The sequence below is a fragment of the Theropithecus gelada genome, chromosome 4 (genome assembly GCF_003255815.1).
Source record: "Theropithecus gelada isolate Dixy chromosome 4, Tgel_1.0, whole genome shotgun sequence".
Taxonomy (NCBI): Eukaryota; Metazoa; Chordata; class Mammalia; order Primates; family Cercopithecidae; genus Theropithecus; species Theropithecus gelada.
Window position 1 is genome coordinate 38,205,228 of NC_037671.1, and position 23,668 is coordinate 38,228,895.

The 23,668-nt window shown below is 42.7% G+C and overlaps 1 protein-coding gene across 3 annotated transcripts in view; it reads right to left on the reverse strand.

Moving 5' to 3' along the window:
• SRPK1 (SRSF protein kinase 1) overlaps positions 1 to 19,979 on the reverse strand; it is a 90,591-nt gene extending 70,612 nt beyond the window's left edge. The window contains exons 1-2 of one of the 3 annotated variants that reach the window (XM_025383094.1): positions 19,842 to 19,979; positions 19,253 to 19,313 (exon numbers count right to left, since the gene is read on the reverse strand). In XM_025383094.1, the coding sequence (XP_025238879.1) occupies positions 19,253 to 19,313; positions 19,842 to 19,854 (74 nt within the window). In that variant the 5' untranslated portion in view covers positions 19,855 to 19,979. Of the gene's footprint in view, positions 1 to 19,252 lie in introns of all 3 variants that reach the window. The other 2 variants (XM_025383095.1, XM_025383093.1) reach the window with 2 other exon arrangements.
• Between the last annotated feature and the right edge of the window lie 3,689 nt (positions 19,980 to 23,668).

A 23,668-nucleotide genomic window follows, 5' to 3' on the forward strand; every position in this document is an offset into this window, starting at 1 on the left:
GAAGATTGAAGAAAATCATGTCTGTACACTTATTTCCCTTAAGAAATCCTAAATCCCTTGAAGGAAAGGACTGTGTTCCAGTCATCTCTGTATCCCTTCTAGAGTTATCACACTTACTTAGATCTGATGCAAAGATTTAACAAGACGCTATTTTAAGTTCTAGCACCTACACACAATGGAACTCAATAAATGCTAAATTTCTCCCACTACCTTTTCCACATATATTTTTCCTGAAAGATTTTTTTTTCTTTTGCAAATTGACATAATCCTTTACATATCTAATTTTATCTGAACTTAACTTCTGAGACATACTCACAAGTAGTCTAAGTTTCTCAACTCAGAAATCTTAAGCTGCAGCCAGGGTCTAACAATATCAAAATAAAAATTTGAGTGCCTAAGTTTATCAGCTGTTACATACGAATAAATATAATTCAACCCTGATCCTCAGGTGACTATATTCCAAACTCTACCATATATATATGCACATACATATACATGAAATATACATGAAAATTAAACACCAACACATGAGCTAAAACTATTAGTTTGATACACGAATAGTATTAAGAAATGTCACATAGGCTTGGCACAGTGGCCCCATGCCTGTAATCCCAGCACTTTGGGAGACCAAGGCGGGAGGAATGCTTGAGTCCAGCCTGGGCCAGATGGCAAGACTCCGTCTCTACAAAAAAAAAAAAAAAACAAAAAAAACATTAGCCAGTCTTGGCATATGCCTGTAGTCCCAGCTACTAAGGAAGCAGAGGCAGGAGGATCCCTTGAGCCCAGCAGTGTGATGCAGCCGTAAGCTATGATCACACCACTGCACTCCAGAGCCTGGGCAACAAAGCAAGACCCTGTTTCTAAAAATAAAAAATAATAATAAAATAAAAATTCAAAAAAAAAGTCACATAAAAGACAAAGATAAACCCATCTAAGGTAAAGAAGGAAGCACAAGAAAGAAAGCAGTCATCCGAAAACTGATTTCACCTTAGTACTGGCCTAGGCACTCAACGCAGTTTCATCCTTATAACCTTGCCATCTACAGATAAGGCAACTTGAAGTGAAAGTCAAAAGAAACTGTTCATGTTCACCTAACAATGGTGTTGGAGGCAGGCTGAAATCCGGGACTGTGTAATTCAAAAGGACAAGCTCTTTTTGATAAACAGCATATGAGCATATACCTGTATTATCCTTCTACCTAGAAATACTAGCATGAATTACCTAATTTATCCCACCGCATTCTTCCAGTAAAGGAAAATGCAAAATACAATTCCTGTTAAATCTATTCTAAAACGCATAAAAACTAGAAGGGAAATTGTCCTCAAGCTCATATGTAGACAGAAAAAACCTGGCAGCTCTGATCAAATTGCTAGGTGGAGGCACATCAAAAAATGTTCATAAGCTGAAGAGTAGCACCATAATTAAAAGCAAAGTGGGCCAGGCATACTGACTCACATCTGTAATCCTAGCACTTTGGGAGGCCAAGGTGGGAGAATCACTTGAGCCCAGGAGTTCAAGACCAGCCTGGGCAACACAGTGAGACTCCTTTTTTTTTTTTTAAAAAAAAAAAAAAAAAAGCAAAGTGAATGAACAGAAAGATATGGTTGCCTACACGGCAATTGATAATCAGTTACAAAATAAGGCTTACCCTAGTATTTCAGGAAACAAAAGTTCACAAGAGGCTGTGGTGGCTCACGCCTATAATCCCAGCACTTTCGGAGGCCAGGGTGGACAGATTACCTGAGGTCAGGAGTTTGAGACCAGCCTGGCCAACCTGGTAAAACCCCACTTCTACTAAAAATACTACAATTAGCCAGGTGTGGTGGCACGTGCCTGTAATCCCAGCTACTTGGGAGGCTGAGGCACAAGAATCACTTGAACCCGGGAGACAGAGTTTGCAGTGAGCCAAGATTGTGCCACTGCACTCTAGTCTGGGAGACGAGTGAGACTCTGTCTCCAAAAAAAAAAAATCACAAGACTACCCACAAAAGGACTGTTAGCCTTGTTCAAAATGCATAGGCCTCTATGACACTCAGATCACAAATTTTAGAATTTGAGTACATTAAAAAAGGTTATCAACATGATTGACTACAAGTACCAAACTTCATACTATTGATGTTTGTTCACCAAACAAGAATTGGTGACAATTCTTACGTGGTAGTTAAAATATATATTAAAATTTCTGAAACTTCTTGATATGCCATCCTAAAATACTCATCAATATTATTTAAGGCATTTAAGCCACAGATAAAGTACCCAATAGCAATGAATTACACACCTGAACTTTAAGAACACAAATAAAGGCACTCCATGGTACAAATAAACATGATTTTTATATTATTTTATTATATATTTTTTTGAGTTAGCGTCTCACTCTGTTGCCCAGGTTGGAGTACAGTGGCACAATCATGGCACATTGCAGCTTTGACCTTCCAGGCTCAAGCAATCCCACTTCAGCTTTCCAAATGGCTAGAACTGTAAGCGTGCATCACAACACCCAGCTAATTTTTTTTTTTTTTTCTTAAGACAGGGTCCCACTGAATTGCCCAGGCTGGTCTTGAACTCCTGAGCTCAAGTGATCCTCCCACCTTGGCCTCCCAAAATGGTGAGATTATAGGCACAAGCCACCATGCCAAGCCATGATTTTTATTTATCTAGCTCCTGCCAACTGATTTTTGTGTTTAGTGGAAACATTTTACTACAGTTATCTGAAAATCAAGTGCATTCAAATTATTTTGTGGGCTTCTGGTAACTTTCTGAAGTTATACCTTGTTAAATTAGTTGAAAAACTGGATACTATGGTCTTCACAGTTGATCTTTGTTGGTCTTTTTCAAATTTCCAAAGCTAATCCTCCAAAGAGGCCCTTGGAACCATGGGGCTCTTCCATAACTGTGCTTAATACTATCACTCAGAGAGGGAACTTGCAACAGTAGGCCTATTAATGCCTACCTTTTACCATAAAGACTCTGAGGCAAAGATTACATACTACAGGCTGCAAGCCGAATCCTGCCTATAAACAAAAGTATACAATGGTTTTTAAATAAAGTCATGGGCTGGGTGCCGTGGCTCATGCCTGTAATGCCAGCACTTTGGGAGGCCGAGGCGGGCGGATCACGAGGTCAGCAGTTTGAGACCAGCCTGGCCAACATGGTGAAACCCTGTCTCTACCAAAAATACGAAAATTAGCTGGGCATGGTGGTGGGTGCCTGTAATCCCAGCTATTCAGGAGACTGAGGCAGGAGAACTGCTCGAACCAGGACCCGGGAGGCAGAGATTGCGGTGAACCGAGATCACGCCATTGCACTCCAGCCTAGGCAACAAGAGTGAAGCTCTGTCTCAAAAAAAAAAAAAAAAAAAAAAGTAAGTAAAATTAAAAAATAAAAAATAAACAAAGTCATGGGCTGGGTACTGTGGCTCACACCTGTGATTCTAGTAATCTGGGAGGCCAAGGTGGTGAGAGGATCCCTTGAGGCCAGGAGTTCAAGACCAGCGTGGTTAACATAGCAAGACCCCATCTCTCCAAAAAAAAAAAAAAAGAAAAGAAAAAAAAATTAAAAATTAAGGGGGCCTGGTGGTGTAGTCCTAGCTACTCCGAAGGCTAAGGCAGAAGGAATGCTTGAGCCCAGGAGTTTGAGGTTGCAGTGACCTATGATCACACCACTGCACTCCAGCCTAGGTGACTGAGACCTTATCCCAAACAAAGAATAAAAAACAGACAAAAGCTGTGAACACTAAACAATCTGAAGAATCACATAAAAACAAAGTTCTAGCTTCTCTTGAAAAAGCTGAAGACGTGGTAATAGTGGACTCATCTTCTCACAGGGTAATAGGAGCTGAGAAACCTTTTCTTCTTTAGATATAAAGAAGGAGGCATACTTCACACACTCTAATAAGCACAGAACCATTCTCTTTTGTCTTACTCATAGTATGCTTCATAAGCCATATTCTAAAAAAGCCAACATAATCACAAATTACATACAGTATTTATTTTACGCAATAAGCCTAGATGACCTAAATAATTCTGCAAGACTTGGACTTTTTAAAAAAGTCAAAGATGATGTAAAATGAAAGCAAAATGAAACACATGAATCTGAGAAACTAGGTGGCAGCATAATCCTACAGCAAGGAACTAGTCAATGCAACTACAAAATTTAGTCACTTGATTCTACATCCTCAGTGAACAAAAATTGTTATCTTCCTTAGTAATCATATTGTTGGGGTAGTGCTGGAATTGTAATTCTAAGACTGTTGTGTATACATTGCAGGAAAAAAAAATGAGCAACCATGGTGCTGTTGAGAACTGGGATTTTCAGCGTGGGAGAAAAGAAGAGTGAAATATAAAATCAAAGAAAAATCCTTGGGTCCTATGATTCCATGTTTAAGTATAGCATGAACTCATGATTTTTTTAAAAGAAAAAACACAACTTATTTCCTAGCTCTAGTCACAGAAAAGGCCTAGAAACAATGACTAACTAACTCACTAGTAATAAGCTCCTTAAGCACTCAGATTATGTTCTCCAAATACCATTTCCCACTAAAAGGCTTCTCGGAGAGAGAGCTATTTCCTAGCCAGGGGCAGAAAATATACAAGATAAGCCTCTAGACATACTGTCATACCAGATTTTAAAAAGCTATCAAAGACATCTCAGGTTGAGTAAAATGAACTCAGGAGCTATCATGAAAAAAAAAACTCCAATTAGCCAAACAGTGGACAAGCAATAAAAATAACCACACGATACAACACATATGAATTTTATTATTTTTTTTTTGAGACAGAGTCTCACTCTGTCACCTGGGCTGGAGTTCAGTGACATGATCTTGGCTTACTGCAACCTCCACCTCTCAGGTTCAAGTGATTCTCATGCCTCAGCCCCCTGAGTCGCTGGGATTACAGGTGTGCACCATCATGCCCAGCTGATTTTTGTATTTTCAGTAGAGACAGGGTTAGGCCATGTTGGCCAGGCTGTTGTCAAACTCCTGGCCTCAAACGATCCACTGGTCTCGGCCTCCTAAAGTGCTGAGATTACAGATGTGAGCCATGCATGAATATTAAAAACATTATGCTAAGTAAAAGAAGCCAGTCACTAAAGATCACATATGTTATGACTCAATTTAATGAAATGTCCAGAACAGGAAAATCCATAGGCACAGAAAGTAGATTAGTGGCTGCCTAAGGTTGAAGGTGAGGCAGTGTCAGGAGTCACGGGGGATGACTGCTAATCGGTCCAGGTTTCTTTTGGAGTTGATGAAAACAACCTAAATTTACATTGTAGTGATGTTTGCGCAACTCTATGAACATACTAAAAACCACTGAATTGCACAGTTAAAATGAATTTTAATTATACCTCCATAAAACTGTAGGGAAAAAAATACCCCACTCTAATGGACTGAACCACAAATATGTTCAAATTTCTGAGTTTATTTTCAAATGTTTATTTGTCATTTTGGAGCATGCTAGGGATCTGTCAACTCTCTCTCTGGGTAACCAAAGTTATGAGATAAAGTTTCTCTTTATAGAAGTATTACAATAAATTAAGGAATAGAATATTTTTGAAACCCTAAATAAATTAATGGATCTAAGCAAGGATCAATAGCCACTAACACCAGAAAAGAAGAGACAAGCAGAATTGATGCTTCCTGATGAAAGTTTACACTACCACCAATAGGTAGTTTGCCAAAAAAATTTGCAAGGAAAAGAACCACAGAGAACCCACAGAGTAAAAGACTAGAGACTTTTCAAACAAAGGCAATGGAAAGACTTTGTGGATCCTGATCCAAAGAAAATTAGGAAAATTTGAACACAGATTGAATACTTGACATTAACGACTTGTTTAAAAAAATTTAGGGCGATTATACTACTGTAGCTATGCTTTGAAAAAAATTAAGAGTCTATAATTTATAAAATAATATGATGCCCAGGATTTGCTTTAAGACAAGCTGGAGTGAGGCCAGGCGCAATGGCTCACATCTGTAATCCCAGCACTTTGGGAGGCTGAGGTGGGTGGATCACCTGAGGTCAGGAGTTCGAGACCAGCCTGACCAACATAGTGAAACTCCATATCTACTAAAAACACAAAATTAGCTGAGCGTGGTGGCACATGTCTGTATTCCCAGCTACTTGGGAAGCTGAGGCAGGAGAATCGCTTGAACCTGGGGGGTGGGGGATGCGGTGAGCCAAGATTGCACCATTGCACTCCAGCCTGCACAGTAAGAGCAAAACTCTGTCTCAAATAAATAAATAAATAAGTAAGATGGAGTGAACACATGAATAACAAGAAAGAGAAACAGCCTTGATATAGTTTGGCTCTGTGTCCCTATGCAAATCTCAAGTCAAATTGTAATCCTCACATGTCAGCAGAGGGATGAAGTAGGAGGTCAATGGATCATGGAGATGGTTCCCTCATGCTATTCTCCTGATAGTTAGCGAGTTCTCACAAGAGCTGATGGTTTTAAAGTATGGTACTTCCTCATTCTCGCAGACATTCCCTCCTGCTACCTTGTGAAGAAGGTGCCTGCTTCCCCTTGCCTTCCACCATAATTGTAAGTTTCCTAAGCCCTCCTCACTATGCTTCCTGTTAAGCCTGTGGAACTGTGAGTCAATTAAACCACTTTCCTTTATATACCTTGTCTCAGGTAGTATTCTTTACAGCAGTGTGAAATGGACTAATATATATAGTAAATTGGTATCACAGAGAGTGGGGTACTTCTATAAAGATACTTGAAAATGTGGAAGCGACTTTGGAACTGGGTAGCAGGCAGAGGTTGGAACAGTTTGGAGGGCTCAGAAGAAAACAGAAAGACGTAGGAAAGTTTGGAGCTTCCTAGAGACTTGTTGAATTGTTTTGACCAAAATGCTGATAGTGAGGTGAACAAAGAAGTCCAGGCTGAAGTGGTCTCAGATGGAGATGAAGAACTTATTGGGAACTGAAGTAAAGGTCACTCATGCTATGCTTTAGCAAAGAGACTGGCAACATTCTGCCCCTGCCCTAGAGATCTGTGGAACTTTGAACTTGACAGAGATGATTTAGGGTATCTGGCAGAAGAAATTTCTAAGCAGCAAAGCATTCAAGACGTGACCTGGGTTATTCTGAAAGCATTCAGCATTCAGTTTTATGTATTCAGAAACAGATCATTTGAAATTGGGACTTATGTTTAAAAGCTAAGTAGAGAATAAAAGTTTGGGAAATGTGTAGCCTGACAATGGGATGGAAAAGAAAAAACCATTTTCTGGGAAGAAATTCAAGCTGGCTGCTAATTACCAAGAAAATAGAGAAAATGTCGTCAGGGCATGTCAGAAATCTTGGTGACAGCCCCTCTCATCATAGACTCAGAGGCTTAGCAGGAAAAAGCTAAAAGGGGCTAAGGTACAGCTTGGGCCATTGCTTCAGAGGGTTCCAGCCCCAAGCCTTGGCAGCTTCCACAAGGTGTTGGGCCTGAAGGTGCACAGAGTCAAGAATTGAATCTCTGTCTAGATTGCAGAGAACATATGGAAAGGCCTGGATGCCCAGGCAGAAGTCTGCTGCAGGGTTGGAGCCCTCACGGAGAACCTGTGCTAGGGCCACGCAAAGGGGAAATGTGGAGTTGGGGCCCCCACACAGAGTCCGCACCAGGGCGCTGCCTAGTGGAGCTGTGAGGAGCGGGCCACTGTTCTCCAGACCCCAGAAGGGTAGATCCACCAATAGCTTGCACCATGTACCGGGAAAAGCCACAGGCACTCGATGCCAGTCCATGAAGGAGCTGCCCAAGGCTATGGGATCCCACCCTTGCATCAGCATGCCCTGGATGTGAGACACAGAGTCAAAGGAGATTATTTTGGAGCTTTAAAATTTAATGACTGCCTGGCTGAATTTCAGACTTTAATGGGGTCTGTAGCCCCTTTGTTTTGGACAATTTCTCCCATTTGGAATGGGAACATTTGCCCAGTGCCTGTATCCCCATTGTATCTTGGAAGTAACTAACTTGCTTTTGATTTTATAGGCTTATAGGTGGAAGGGACTTGTCTCAGATGAGACTTTGGACTTGGGACTTTTGAGTTAATGTTGGAATGGGTTAAGACTTTGGGGGATGGTTGGGAAGGCATGATTGTTTTGAAATGTGAGGACAAGAGATCTGGGAGGGGCCAAGAGCGAAATAATATGGTTTGGCTCTGTGTCCCCACCCCAAATCTCTTCTCAAATTGTAATACCCATATGTCAGGGGAGAGACCATGTGGGAGGTGATCAGATCATGGGAGTGGTTCCCCCCATGCTGTTCTCATGACAGTTCTCATGAGGCCTGATGGTTTTAAAGTGTGGTACTTCCTTGCACACACTTGTGGTTTTAAAGTGTGGTATTTCCTTGTACTTCTGGTTCTTGTACACACTCCCTCCTGCCGACTTGTGAAGAAGATGCCTGCTCCCCCTTTGCCTTTCACCATGATTCTAAGTTTCCTGAGGCCTCCCAGCCATGCTTCCTGTTAAGCCTGCAGAACTGTGAGTCAATTAAACCTCTTTCCTTTACCCAGTCTCTGGTAATATTCTTTATAGCAGTGTGAGAACAGACTAATACAAGCCTCACTTTTTTTTTTTTAGATGGAGTTTCGCTCTTGTTGCTCAGGCTGGAGTGCAATGGCGCAATCTCGGCTCACCGCAACTTCCATCTCCTGGGTTCAAGTGATTCTCCTGCCTCAGCCTCCTGAGTAGCTGGGATTACAGGCATGCATCACCACACCCGGTAATTTTGTATTTTTAGTAGAGACGGGGTTTCACCATGTTGGTCAGGCTGGTCTCAAACTCCTGACCTCAGGTGATCCACCTGCCTCAGCCTCCCAAAATGCTGGGATTACAGAAGTGAGCCGCCACGCCCAGCTTACGAGCCTCATTTCTGAGATGGAGAAAGTTTTAGTGGCCTGAATAGAAGATCAAACCAACCACAACATTCTCTTTAGCCAAAACTCAATCCAGAGCAAGACCCTAACTGTTCAATTTTATGAAGTTTGTGAGAGGTAAGGAAGCTGCAGAAGAAAAATTTGAAGGCAGCAGAGGTTGGTTCATGAAGTTTACAGAAAGAAGCCATCTCCATAACATAAAAGTGCAAGGTAAAGCAGTGAGTGCTGATGAAAAAGCTGCAGCAAGCTACCCAGATGCTAAGATAATTGATGAAGGTGGCTATACTAAACAGAAGATTTTCAGTGTAGACAAAAGAGCCTTTTATTGGAAGATGATGCCATCTAGGACTTTCATAGCTGGAGACAAGTCAATGACTGGCTTCAAAGCTTCAAAGGACAGGCTGACTCTCTTGTTAGCAGCTAATGCACCTAGTGACTTTAAGTTGAGGCCAATACTAATTTACCATTCCAAAAATCTTAGGGCTCTTAAGAATTATGCTAAATCTATGCTAGCTAAAATCTATGCTAAATCTGCCTGTGCTCTATAAATGGAACAAGAGCTAGATGACAGAACATCTGTTTACTGCATGGTTTACTGAATATTTTAAGGCCACTATTGAGACCTTCTGCTTAGAAAAATTGATTCCTTTGAAAATATTACTGCTCTTTCACAATGTACCTAGTCATCCAAGAGCTCTGATGGGGATGTACTAAGAGATTAATATTGTTTCCATGCTTACTGACATAACATCTATTTTGTAGCCCATGGATCAAGGAGTCATTTCATCTTTCAAGACTTATTATTTAAGAAATACATTTGATAAGACAATAGCTACCATAGTGATTCTTCTGATGGGTCTGGGAAAAATCTGTTGAAAACCTTCTGGAAAGGATTCATGATTCTACATGCCATTAAGAACAGTCATGGGGAGAGGCAAAAATATCAACATTAACAGGAGTTTGGAAGAAGTTGATTCCAACCCTCATGCATGACTGAAATGTTCAAGACTTCTGTGGAACTACAGATGTGGTAGAAATAGCAAGAGAACTAGAATTAGACACGGATCCTGAAGATGTGACTGAATTGCTCCAATCTCATGATAAAACTCGAACAGATGAGGAGCTGCTGCTTATGATGAGAAAGTGGTTACTTAGCCGGGCGTGGTGGCTCACGCCTGTAATCCCAGCACTTTGGGAGGCCAAGGTGGGAGGATGGCTTGAGCCCAGGAGTTCAAGACCAGCATGGGCAACATAGTGAGACCCTGTCTCAAAATAAATAAATAAATAAATAATTTTTTAAAAAAAGAAAAGTAGTTTCTTCTTTTCTTGTTGTTAAGAGATAGGGTCTCGCTATGTTGCCCAGGCTGGCCTTGAACTCCTGGGCTCAAGTGATCCTCCCACCTCGGCCTCTGAAGTAGCTAGGACCACAGGTGCATACCATCACACCCAGCAGAAAGTGGTTTCTTGAGATGGAATCTACTATTGGTAAAGATGCTGTGAACATTGTTGAAATGACAACAAAGGACTTACAATATAACAAACTTAATTGATAAAGCAGTAGCAGAGTTTGAGAGGACTGACTCCAATTTTGGAACAAGTTCCTCTGTGGGTTAAATACTATCAAACATCATCACATACTAGAGAAAAAGCTTTGTGAAAGAAAGGGTCAATAGATGCAGCAAACTTCATTGTTTAAGAAGTTGCCACAGCCACTGCAACCTTGAGCAGCCACCAGATCAGTCAGCAGCCATCAATACTGCGGCAAGACCATAGCTGGGTGCAGTGGTTCACACCCTTAATCCCAGCTACTCAGGAGGCTAAGGCAGGAGGATTGCTTGAGGCCAAGAGTTCAAGGCCAGTTTGAGGGCAACATAATGAGATTCCATCCCTGGAGGAAAAAAAAAAAAATTAGCTGGGCATGGTGGCATGTGCCTGTAATCCCAGCTACTTGGGAGACTGATGCAGGAGGAACGCATGCACCCAGGAGTTTGAGGCTGCAGTGAGCTATGAGAACACCACTGCACTCCAGCCTGGGCAAGAGTACCAGACCCCATCTCTCTTAAACAAAAATTATTATTGAGGCAAGACTTTATACCAGCAAAAAGATTACGACTCACTGAGGGCTCAAATGATCCTTAACATTTTTTAGCAATAACGTATTTTTAAATTAAGGTCTGTACATTTTTAAAAGACATGACACTACTGCAAAATTAACAGACTACAGTACAGTGCAAACATAACTTTTATATGCATTGGGAAACAAAAAATTTGTGTGACTTGCTTTGAGGTGCTCTGAACTGAACGTGAACCCACAGTATCTCCGAGGTATGCCTGTAATACTTTAGCCAATTTAAAAATATCCCCAAACTAGTAACAGTGATAGAGAGGATTTGGAGAGCATGAGCAAAAGAGTTTACCTAAAGTGGGCCCACAAAAATGTGCCAGTTATTCCACAAGGTCTAAATTGATTTTAGTTGATCATCTTTCTTTCTTTTTTTTTGGAGACGGGGTCTCGTTCTGTCACCTAGGCTGGAGTGCAGTGACATAATCACAGCTCACTGCAGCCTCTACCTCTTGGGTTCAAGAGATCCTCTCACCTCAGTCTCCTGAGTAGCTGGGACTAAAGGCACGTGCCACCACACCCAGCTAACTTTTGTGTTTTTAGAAGACAGGATCTTGCCATGTTGCCCAGGCTAGTATCAAGTTTCTGAGCTCAACGTCTTGGCCTCCCAAAGTGCTGGGATTACAGGCATGCGCCACCGTACCCAGCCTTCTTCACTTTTAATAAGGGAATTCCTAAGCACCCACAGCCTTATTCACTTTGGCACTTCCACAAGTTGCTGGTTTCAAGTAATGTAAAGGAAAATGGTAATTTGTCAAGCCTGGGACTCACTGTAGTAGACATACTAATGTAAACAAAACTTACTAACCAATGAAACTACAGAGGAAGAAGAGAACAAAATATTTTCTGACAAGAGGAGTTCTAGAAATTCAATTTTGCAAGTACGTATTTATATTTAAGGGAATCACACACAATTAAAAATGCAAATTTTAAAAAAATACATAACAGTTGACCTTGAGGTGGGAGAATCACTTGAACCTGGGAGGTGGAGGTTGCAGTGAGCCGAGATCACGCCACTCCACTCCAGCCTGGGCGATAGAACAAGACTCCGTCTAAAAAAAAAAAAAAAAAAAAAGTAAAAAGCAAAGGAGGCCAGGTGCAGTGGCTCATGCCTGTAATTCCAACACTTTGGGAGGCCAAGGGAGGTGATCACCTGAAATTAGGAGTTTGAGACCAGCCTGGACAACATGGTGAAACTCCGTCTCTACTAAAAGTACAAAAATTAGCCGGGTGTGGTGGCACGCACCTGTAATCCCAGCTACTCAGGAACCTGAGGCAGCAGAATTGCTTGAACCCAGGAGGTGGAGGTTGCAGTGAGCCAAGATCATGCCACTGTACTCTAGTCTGGGTGACAGAGCAAGACTCCGTCCCAAAAAAAAAAAAAAAAAAAAAAAAAAAGAAAAAGCAGAGGAGAAGACAGATTTGCCACAGTTTTAAAAATCAATTTATGTAAAAAGCACACTATAAGTGACATTTGAAGGACCAATAACAAGCTGAGAAATAAAAGTCTGCCACACAACAAAGGATACTTTTTTTTTTTTTGAGATGGAGTTTCACTCTTGTCACCCAGGCTGGAGTGCTATGGCATGATCTTGGCTCACTGCAACCTCCGCCTCCCAGGTTCAAGCAATTCTCCTGCCTCAGTCTCCCAAGTAGCTGGAATTACAGGCATGCGCCATCACACCCAGCTAATTTTTTGTATTTTTAGTAGAGACGGGGTTTCTCCATGTTGGTCAGGCTGGTCTCGAACTCCCGACCTCAGGTGATCCACTTGCCTCAGCCTCCCAAAGTGCTAGGATTACAGGCGTGTGCCACCGCGCCCGGCTAGGATACATTCTTAATAAAGAGCTCTTAAGATCAAGAAAAAGATCAACAATCTAATATTAAAAATGGGCAAAAAAATTCAAAATTATAACAAGGTACTTTATAGATTACCGGATTTGGCAAGATTTTTCAAGTAATATTACCTAGTTCTGGTGGCTTCACAGGAGATACAAGAACACTTCCACTTCTACTGCTTTGCCTAGAGCCGTCCTCTTCCAAGTCTTTGTTCAAATGTCACCTTTTCAACGTGGCCTCCATCACCCTATTTGAAACTGTAACCTTATCTCCACTTCTCAACCCCCACTTATCTTTCTCTTTTCTCTCCACCTATCACCTAATATACTATATAATTTACTTATTTATGTCTATTGTTTATTCTGTCTCCCCTCCCACTATAATAATATAGTAGCCAAGGGGACAGGAATGTTTTTCTTTCACTGCTGAATCCCGAATATGGAAAACAGTGCTTGGGACAGGGTGGGAGTTCAGAAACTATTTGTTTAATGAACAAGAGTTAAACTAGTTAAATTTTTTTTTCTTTTTGAAACGGAATCTTGCTCTGTTGCCCAGGCTAGAGTGCAGTGGTGCGATCTTGGCTCACTACAACCTCCACCTCCCGGGTTCAAGCGATTCTCCTGCCTCAGCCTCATGTGTGGTTGGGATTACAGGCACCTGACAACACACCTGGCTAATTTTTGTATTTTCAGTAGAAGCAGGGTTTCACTATATTGGCCAGGCTGGTCTTGAACTCCTGAACTCATGTGATCCTCCCGCTTCGGCCTCCCAAAGTGCTGGGATTACAGGCTTGAGCCACTGTGCCTGGCCAAATCTGTTAAATCTTGCTGGAGGAAGGCCAGGCAAGGTGGCTCACGCCTGTAATCCCAGCACTTTGGGAGTCCAAGGCGGACAGATCACGACATCAGGAGATTGAGACCATCTTGGCTAACACGGTGAAACCCCGTCTCTACTAAAAATACAAAAACAAAATTAGCTGGGCATGGTGGCGGGTGCCTGTAGTCCCGGCTACTTAGGAGGCTGAGGCAGGAGAATGGCGTGAACCCAGGAGGGGGAGCTTGCAGTGAGCTGAGATCACGCCACTGCACTCCAGCCTGGGCGACAGAGTGAGACTCCGTCTCAAAAAAAAAAAAAAAAAATCTTGCTGGAGAAAATTTTGACAATATGAAGTAAAAATATTTTAAATGTATATACCATTCTAAGTATTTATCTTAAGGAAATAATCACTGATGTGAGCAATGATTTGTCCAAAAGATTATTCACTATAGCTGTGAATTGTGAAAAACTGGAAACAGCCCATAGTGGAATATTTAATACATGAAAAATACTCATTATAATGATAACTAGGGAAAAGTATGTCCAGTGATTCCATTTTTTTGAGTATATACAGGCCGGGCACGGTGGCTCATGCCTGTAATCCCAGCACTTTGGGAGATGGAGGTGGGCGGATCATGAGGTCAAGAGATGGAGACCATTCTGGCTAACACGGTGAAATCCTGTCTCTACTAAAAATACAAAAAATTAGTGGGGTGTGGTGGCACACGCCTGTAGTCCCAGTTACTCTGGAAGCTGAGGCAGGAGAATCACTTGAACTCAGGAGGCAGAGATTGCAGTGAGCCGAGATTGTGCCACTGAACTCCAGCCTGGGTGATAGAGCGAGACTCTGTCTCAAAAAAAAAAAAAAAAATTATATACATATGTTTAATAAAAATTAAATTATGGTTGGCTGGGCACGGTGGTATACACCTGTAATCCCAGCTACTCGGGAAACTGAGGCAGGAGAATCGCTTGAACCCAGGAGGCAGAGGTTGTAGTGAGCTGAGATCACACCACTGCACTCCAGCCTGGGTGACAAGAGCGAAGACTGCCTCAAATAAATAAATAAATAAATTTAATTATGGCGTATCAACTTAACGGAATGCTAGATGAGGTTCTCTTTCTCTCCTGATATGGAACTATTTCTAAGACTCAGTGAAAAAGGTAGACCTAAAAAAAAAAATAGTAAGGCTGCACTATAAGGAATATAGAACCAATTTCTAAGGTGCACTGCTAAGTGTAAAAAGCATCAAATACCATTTCATTTTTTAAAATTGTTTCAAATTTACTGGCACTACTTCCTACTGAATAAAAATGTTAGATATTTAAGTATTTTCTGTTGCAAATGTTTTTTTTTTTTTTTTAAATTTGTGGCCAAATTCAAGTAAATTTTCAATATATCTCCCAACTGACTCCACAAATCAGTGTTAGAGCTGAATTAATTTTACTACCAAATGTATACCAAATCCATAATTATTTAACTGCAAATAAAGTGAAAATTACCGTCCAAACTAACTTCCTAATAAAGTAATAAAATCAGTAAGTATGAAATCCATTCTGGAATTACATTCCATAGAAATAACTTCAAAAGCAGACATATAGGTCAGCCACGGTGGCTCACATCTCTAATATCAGCACTATGAGAGGCCAAGGTGGGTCACTCGAGGTCGAGTTTGAGATCAGCCTGGCCAACATGGTGAAACCCTGTCTCTACCCCAAAAAATACAAAAATTAGCTGGGCGTGGTGGCAGGTGCCTGTAATCTCAGCTACTTGGGAGGCTGAGGCAGGATAATCGCTTGAGCGCGGGAGGCAGAGGTTGCAGTGAGCTGAGAATACGCCACTGCACTCCAGCCTGGGTGACAAGAGACCCTGTCTCAAAAAACAAAACAAAACAAAAACAGACATAGACTGTTAAATTATAAAAGCTTATGACAGACAAACAAAGGCTCACAGCTACTGGTATAAACACTGAAAACAAATGTTCAGAGGGAGATAGATGATTGTGCTGTTTCATAGACACAGGACAGTAGGTCATGAAAGGGCACCCAAACCCCCAAGCATCCGGAGGTCTCTCATTCAGAAGCCTCTTTCAACTCAGCTTCTACCTTACCTGTTGTAAGACACACCAAAAGGTCTGTCACTTAGAAACACATGATTGGTAACCAGGGCTTTGGGTATGTCAGACCTGGGTTCAAATCCTAGCTTTGCAATTTTCTAGGAGAGTAATCTGACAAACCTCAATTCTCTTATCTGTAAAGTAAAACGGAGATCACCACCAACTAGTTAATGTTAGTAAATAAAAGCATAGTGTCCGAAAAAGTAAAACTAAGAAGGAATTGTCTAAATAAGAAAATTAAAAATCCCAAAAGTCAAATACTCCAGCACAGTAAAAAGAACCCAAAGGAAATCCACTCCAACAAACACTGAGCTGGAAAGGGACCCTGAATTCCAAGTTTTGGTTCTTCTGTCACCAGCTTCAAGACCCTGGGTTAAAGATCTACAGTACCAGGGGACTGAAAATCCCTTCTGCCTGTGACACAACACGACTATTTAGTCAGACTATTTAGACTACTAAGGATGCTATTTACTGTAAATAAGCCGAAGTATTACTTCCAAAAGTATTACTTCCAAAACTTTCTAAAATTTTCATTTAAATGCTTAGTTTTTATACCTTTAGGTCCTGATCAGTTTTCATTATGACTAAACTGCCAGTCAGTTTTATACATAAGACTGTTTCCTTCTGCAATCCCAGCACTTTGGGAGGCCGAGACGGGCGGATCACGAGGTCAGGAGATCAAGACCATCCTGGCTAACCTGGTGAAACCCCATCTCTACTAAAAAATACAAAAAAAAACTAGCCGGGCGAGGTGGCGGGCGCCTGCAGTCCCAGCTACTTGGGAGGCTGAGGCAGGAGAATGGTGTAAACCCAGGAGGCGGAGCTTGCAGTGAGCTGAGATCCGGCCACTGTACTCCAGCCTGGGCGACAGAGCAAGACTCCGTCTCAAAAAAAAAAGACTGTTTCCTTAACCAACTTGTCTTAAGGTCAGATTGCTAAACAGTAGCAAAATCAGAATTCAACACCACATCTAACTCCAAAGACCAAACTCTATGGCATGCTTCTTCCTCAAATCTTCCTGACTCACCTGCAACTAGCAGCTTGCCTTTGCAAAGTAAATGGAAGTCATCAGGAGTGCAATCAGAAGTCATGGAACAGAGTCAAGTTATCTGAGTTAGTTGAGGCTTGAACTTCTGACACAGTACTCTAACCAACTTAGACATTTCAGCTACTTAAAAGGAGGCTGGGATACCAAAGAAAGAAAGAAAGAAAAACAAAAAGGAAGGAAGAAAGAAAAAGGAAAAAAAAGGGCAGGGTGCAGTGGCTCACGCCTATAATCCCAGCACATTGGGAGGCTAAGGCAGGCAGATTACCTGAGCTCAGGAGTTTGAGACCAGCCTGGGCAACATGGCAAAACCCTATCTCTACAAAAAATACAAAAATTAACCAGGCGTAGTGGCATACGCCTATAGTCTCAGCTACTTGGGGGGCTGAGGCAAGAGAATTGCTTGAATCTAGGAGGTGGAGGTTGCAGTGAGCCGAGATCACACCACTAAACTGCAGCCTGGGCAACAGAGCGAGAACTTGCCTCAAAAGGAAAAAGAAAAAAAAGACAGGTAAATTTAAAACAAAAAAACGCAAAAACGTATTAATTGGAAACAAAACCAAAAATAAAACACCTCTGAAATTACAAGTAAATGGGGCAGTTCATTCACGCATATTTTCAGGAGTCAAAGTTGTTCAAGATAAAATATTCAGTAAAATGGCTGCTACGTTATCTATAATCCACACTTGCAAACAATTAACAACACAAATAACTCTAAGTTATCCATAGTAGTGAATGGGGTAACAGATATACATATATTTGGCTTTAGAAATAAAGCATATAGTCTACATAGATAATAGGAAGTAATAGATATCTGGTGCTTAAAGTATATGATCACCTATACACATTTGCCCCTCAAATTATAGCTTGATTTGGGCTAATCTCAAATTAATTTCCAAGTGGTAAGAGAGGTCTGGACAAATGGTCTGAGAGACCAGGATTTCTAAAAAATACAGTAATAAAAACCGCAACTTCCTCGTATCAATAGAAAAGAACGTTTTAACACATTCTTATCAATTCCACAAAGAATAACTCAACTAGGCACAGAAAAGTAACATTTCAATTCCTACTGCACACTAGAACCAAGTTAGCACCTTGCTGTTTCTATTAAACAATCTAGGATTAAAAAATGGTTTTGAATAATCCCATATACGGATAATCCAAAGGCAAAGAGACACACACAAACTCACCATTTACAAACCTTCGTCACCAAGCACTTACAAAATACATTTCATAAGACAGAATAGAAAATGGAGCAAGAGGTGAGGTCACCTACCACTTTAGTTCTATTGAAAGAAGTCATTATGTGCTCTCCCCAAACAGTAGGTAGCCTCCAAAAACAACACACACCCCTACGCCCCCCTAAATCTGGTATTGTCATTCAGTGGGGTGACCTAGGAAGGCCTTTGAAATGTGTTGTATCAACTCAGAGGGAATTAGACCGCATACAACGCCAAAAAACATCAAATAAATTTAAAAGTATAAAGATAATACATCTAAAATTAAGAACTAGGCATAGAATCTCTCTCTGAGAGATGATTTCCAAGAGCTGATTTCCAAGACCCTTTGCAGTTAAACGTTAGTACATGATGAAAGTTCTTTAGGCTTAGCCTCACTTGCTGAATGAAGCCTGCTACCTGAGTTTCTATTAGGCTGTGACCAACTTTTGAACTTGCCACGATAGCACTAAACTACTGTTATGCATCCCACTGATAAAACTGGACATGTGGCGCTTAATACACCAAACCAGAACCATCAATGTGTGTTAAAGAACTCTCCCGTTACTATTGTGATGCCCACTCCGGAAGATTATCTGCATTTGACTGAGGTTTAGACAGAAGAGAAGCAGTTAACACATACTGACTGTATACACAGCGGTCTGCCGGCACAGTGCAAAAAAGCCGATGTGCCTTGCAGGTTCAGGAAGTTGACTAACCCAAAGAAAAGCCCCATGCCCTCCTCTATGAAAGGGAGTGTGTGGTTGGTAGAACCCAAAGTAAACACGGAAAAACTCATTCAAGAATTTCCTTAAGGCCTACCGTGCAGACGTTGGAGGCAAGTTAAGACGTTGGGGAGCAGGTAACAGAGAGAGACCAGAGTTCAGAAACAGAACGATAATGATCTACCAGCTCCGGTGGGGGGGTCCAAGCTAGGGGAGTTTGTGCCTCCTCTGTGGAGTTGGGGAGGAAAGGTACCGGGCGGGCTCTGGTCCTCCTCCGACAGCCCTTTCCAGCAGGCCTGGGGCTGCTAAGACCCAGGCCTGGCGTTCAGCAACAGCAGCTCTCTTCAACATGGTTGCTGGAGAGCGACCCTCTGAGCTGCCCCGAGGCCATGTGGCTGCGGCCACAGGGTGCCCAAACCCTGTGCACATTCAAGACGCGAAACCAGAGCAGAGAAGGTGCCGGAGGAAAATCCAAAGAATGGGATGTCGGGGTACAAGACTCACTTCCTTTGGGCTTTGTCCTTCTTGGCCTTGGTCCTTTTCTTTCGGGCCTGGAGCGCAAGCACTGCAGGAGAGAGGGATGGATGAAGGGCGAATGTGGAGGAAAGGAGGTGACCAAGGTGAGGGTGGAGACCCAGCAGGGGCGCCAGGCCCGGCTGCGGGGCCTGTCTCAGGGGCGGCTGCGGTACGAGCGCGGAGGCTCCGGCAAGGCGGCCGGCCGGGGGGCTGGCGGCCCACGGGGCACAGAGCAGCGCCCGGGCGGGATGCGCCGGAGGGGTCTCAGGCCGGGTCAGGGGGCGGGCGGGCGGAGGTCTGCCTCGCCCGCCAAGGTCCGGGCCCTGGAGTGGCCCCAAGGCGCAAGCCGGCCTGGCAGGGAACAAGGGGCGGCGACGGCCGGCGCCGGAGGACGCCCGGGCTGAGGGGCGCGGACCCGCAGCCCAGAGGCGGGGGGTGTGGGGCGGCGCCACCTCAGTGGAGGGGCGCCGCAAGCCCGGGGACCGAACCGCGGCAGTTAGGCGAAGCTCCGGGCGCTGACCCGGGCCTCGCCCCGGCGGCCGTTGCCCCTCGTGGCGGAGGCCGCTCCACCGCTCACCTTTCCGCTCCATGGTGAGACCGGTAACCGCCAAGCGCCTGCGCACTCGAGTGGCGGTGACTCCAGCTCCCGCCGCGGCCCAAAACCGAGCCCGCGCACACTCCACCCCCAGTCCCGCCCCGCCCCCGCCCCACCGTGCCGCGCGCATGCGCGTCGGGAGCGGAGCCTACCACCTGCTCCCGAGGAGGGGGCGGCAAGGAGAGGGAGGGGACGCTGAGAGGAGGAACGTCGGGGGTGAACGTTGAAGGAGTGTTAGAGATCCAAGCTTGGAAACCTGGCAAGGTTAGTTTTGTTCTATTTGCTTAGAAAAGGCGCAGAGAGCGGCAGGGCTCCCTGCATGCTGCTGAGTCAGAGCTTCAGAGGCAATTGGGATCTGCCTCAGTTTCCTGGCCTGTAAAATGGATTAATCAGGCATGTCCCAGTTTCTCCTTCCCTGAGCTATTGTGAGCCCAGTTGAGATACTATTTAAAGAAAATGGAAAAAAATTACATGTGAGAAAGAAAAGGGAGTGGGAGCAACACAGAAAGACTGGAAGGAAAGAACCTGTGACCCTATTATCACTTGAAAAGTAAAAACTTCAAAAGTGAATTTTCTCTTGAAATTTCAAGTTTAAATGAAAGCTGTAAAGGAAAGAAAGGGAAATGAGAATAAAAACGTTTAATGTTTTCTTATTCTACCACCTTCAATACATGATAAAGTTGTCTTGTTTATAAGTTTTTTTTTTTTTTTTTACTTTTCTAAGTGCATTATCTCATTTGATGTTTATGGCAACTTAAAGGCAAAATAGTTATTACTTCCATTACACAAAGACACTAAACTTAAGAGGACCTGCCTATATGTTCAGAATCTTGGTGTACGACCCAGTTATTTAATCATCAAGCCCTTATTGTATAGCAGGCTCAGCAAAGTTTTTCTTTGGGCCAGATAGTAAATATTTAGGCTTTGTGGACCATAAGATCTCTTTCTCAGCTACTCAACTCTGCCACTGGAGCTCAAAAGCAGTCATAGAAAATATGGACTTTGTTCCTATAAAGATTTATTTATGGACACTGAAATTTTAATTTCATATAATTTTCGCATGTCATAAAATGTTCTTCTATTGATTTAAACATGGCCTTTGTTAGGTTTTGAAGGGAAGGTGAGGGTTAAAGAAAGAGGAGTAGTCTTGCTCTGCTACTCAGGTGGAGTACAGTGGCATGATCTCGGCTCACTGCAGCCTGGATATCCAGGGCTCAAGTGATCCTCCCACCTCAGCCTCCCAAGGTGCTGGAATTACAGGTGTGAGCCACTGAGCCAGGCCCTTTTGATCTTTTTTCAACCGTTTTAACTATTCTTATTTCAGATCTTAATTTACCAGCCCCTATTGTAAAGTACCACAGCTGGTCAGAGTGGAAGCTCTGAAGACCTTTGCTCTAAACAAGTAATTGAGAAGGGAAGATGAGAGGGCAATAGTACAGCACAAGTCAAGCATGGGGGCTTTGGCAGGACTTATTGAGCAAAGTAAGTAATTAAGCCCATCCACAGAGGAGGCCGTTTTTGAGCTGGGTCTTAGGAAATACGTAAGATTTCTGTAGGTGGAGAAGGAGATGTCAGGCATTCCTGAATGAGAAAATACATTGAGCAAAAAGGCACAGACATGGACACCTGTAGGTGGGGGCTAGGATTGGGGCTGGTAACAACTGAAGGGATGAAATGGAAGGTGAGGCTGGAAAGGCAGGTTAGCCAAATTTGAAATTTAGATAATTGATATATGTTGCATGGAACCTGAATGATAGCATGTCTGGGTATATTGCAAAAGAAGACAGTACCTGTTGGCCAAGGAAGGATGCAGCCCAGTCTATTCCCTGCTGTAAAGTTGAAAACAAAGGAAGGTTAGGACAGACAGGGAAGCCCTAGACTCTGAGGATTGTGTGAGTTCAGGATAACCACATGTGGTTTAGAAAAGACAGGGAGAGAGCAGATGGCTAGGAAAAATCCCAGAATTGGGAAAGTACTGCCCACCCCAAAGTAAACTGTTTGAGTGTAGAGACCCTGCTTAGATTTTCCTTGATGTATACTCAGTGCCTACACAGTGTCAGGCACTTAGTAGGTGCTCAAATATTTGTCTAATAAAAGAATAAATGGGCTGGGTACCGTGGCTCATGCCTGTAATCCCAGCACTTTGGGAGGCTGAGGCGGGCAGATCAAAGGTCAAGAGATTGAGACCATCCTGGCCAACATGGTGAAACCCCATCTCTACTAAAAATACAAAATTAGCTGGCTGTGGTGGCACATGCCTGTAATCCCAGCTACTTGGGAGGCTGAGGCAGGAGAACCGCTTGAACCTGGGAGGCGGAGGTTGCAGTGAACAGAGATTGCACCATTGCACTCCAGCCTGGGCAACAAGAGCGAAACTCCGTCTCAAAAGAAAAAAAAAAGAATAAATGATCTGCAGTTTATGAGAAATGTCAGGATGAAAGAGAAAACACTGAGAGGGACAATATTAGAGCTGTATTAAATCTGAATTGGTTATTGCAGACCCATCAAAAAGGAAATATGTTCAGCTTAGCATGAGACAGTCGTACCTATTCTGACTCTGAGTGACTGTTGCTTCTCTAAGAGCTTACTAACCATCTGTTTGATAACTCATTTTCAGAATTTTTCCAGAGTCAATGTGAAGTTCACTGGACTGAGTTCCCAGAATTGACCATTTCTCTTTTTTGTCCATCTGTTTTTCTCTATTCCTCCATCATGTTTTGGCTCTCCACTTTGTCTAAGATCTCTATAATTGTTCATATAAGTAAGTTTGTTCATTTCCCCTATTCTACAACCATCCCCTTTTTGTGCATTTTGCTTTAAATCTAACTTTAAAATCAGTTTTTTCTCCCAAGTTTGCAGAACTTGGCCTATTCTGGACTTTTACCCTTCCAGAATTTATTTATTTATTTTTCTTTGACAGGGTCTCACTCTGTCACCCAGGCAGGAGTGCAGTGGCGAAATCTCAGCTCACTGCAACCCAGGCTCAAGCAATTTTTTTCACCTCAGCCTTCCCAGTAGCTGGAACTACTAGAGGCACATGCCACCATATCCACTTGATTTTTGTATTTTTTGTAGAGATGGGGTTTTGCCACGTTACCCAGGCTGGCTTGGAACTCCTGGTCTAAAACAATCTGCTCGCCTTAGGCTCCCCAGAAACTGTTCTTAAAAGTGGTAGCAAAAATAATTTAAAAAAACCCCCAAAACCAAAAAAACAGTATAGGCCAGGGACGGTGGCTCACGCCTGTAATCCCAACACTTAGGGAAGCAGAGGGGGGAGGATACCTTGAATCCAGGAGTTAGAGACCTGTCTGGGCAATCCAGCAAGACCCCTTTCTGCACAAAAAGGGGGAAAAAAAAAGACAAAAAAAGTGGTAGCTATTCATTCTTACATGCATACCCTTCTCCATTGCTGTTTTTTTTCCTGCAAGTCCCTTTAAAAGTAGAGGTATTCAGAAACCATAACCCATCATATTTTTGGCTGCTCATGGGTCATCTCAGAATTTAATTTCTGAAAAGATCCTATCCCTTTTGAGCTAACTTACTTGTTAGGACTGCCCTGGAATCTTCTCTAATGCTTCTTTGACATTTTTGAAGTCTGAACGTCTAAAGTTGAGTTCACATGTTTCTTCATACCCAACATTCTCTGCCTTGATTATCACAAATTATTATGCTTTCTCTAAAGTTTTAATACGACTTAAATCCAAAGCAGCACATCCCGTTATGACGTTCCCAATGTCCTGTGAGATAAAATGGACAACAGGAGAAAGTGAAAATACATGAGATGATTTATTCTTTTTTTTTTTTTTTTT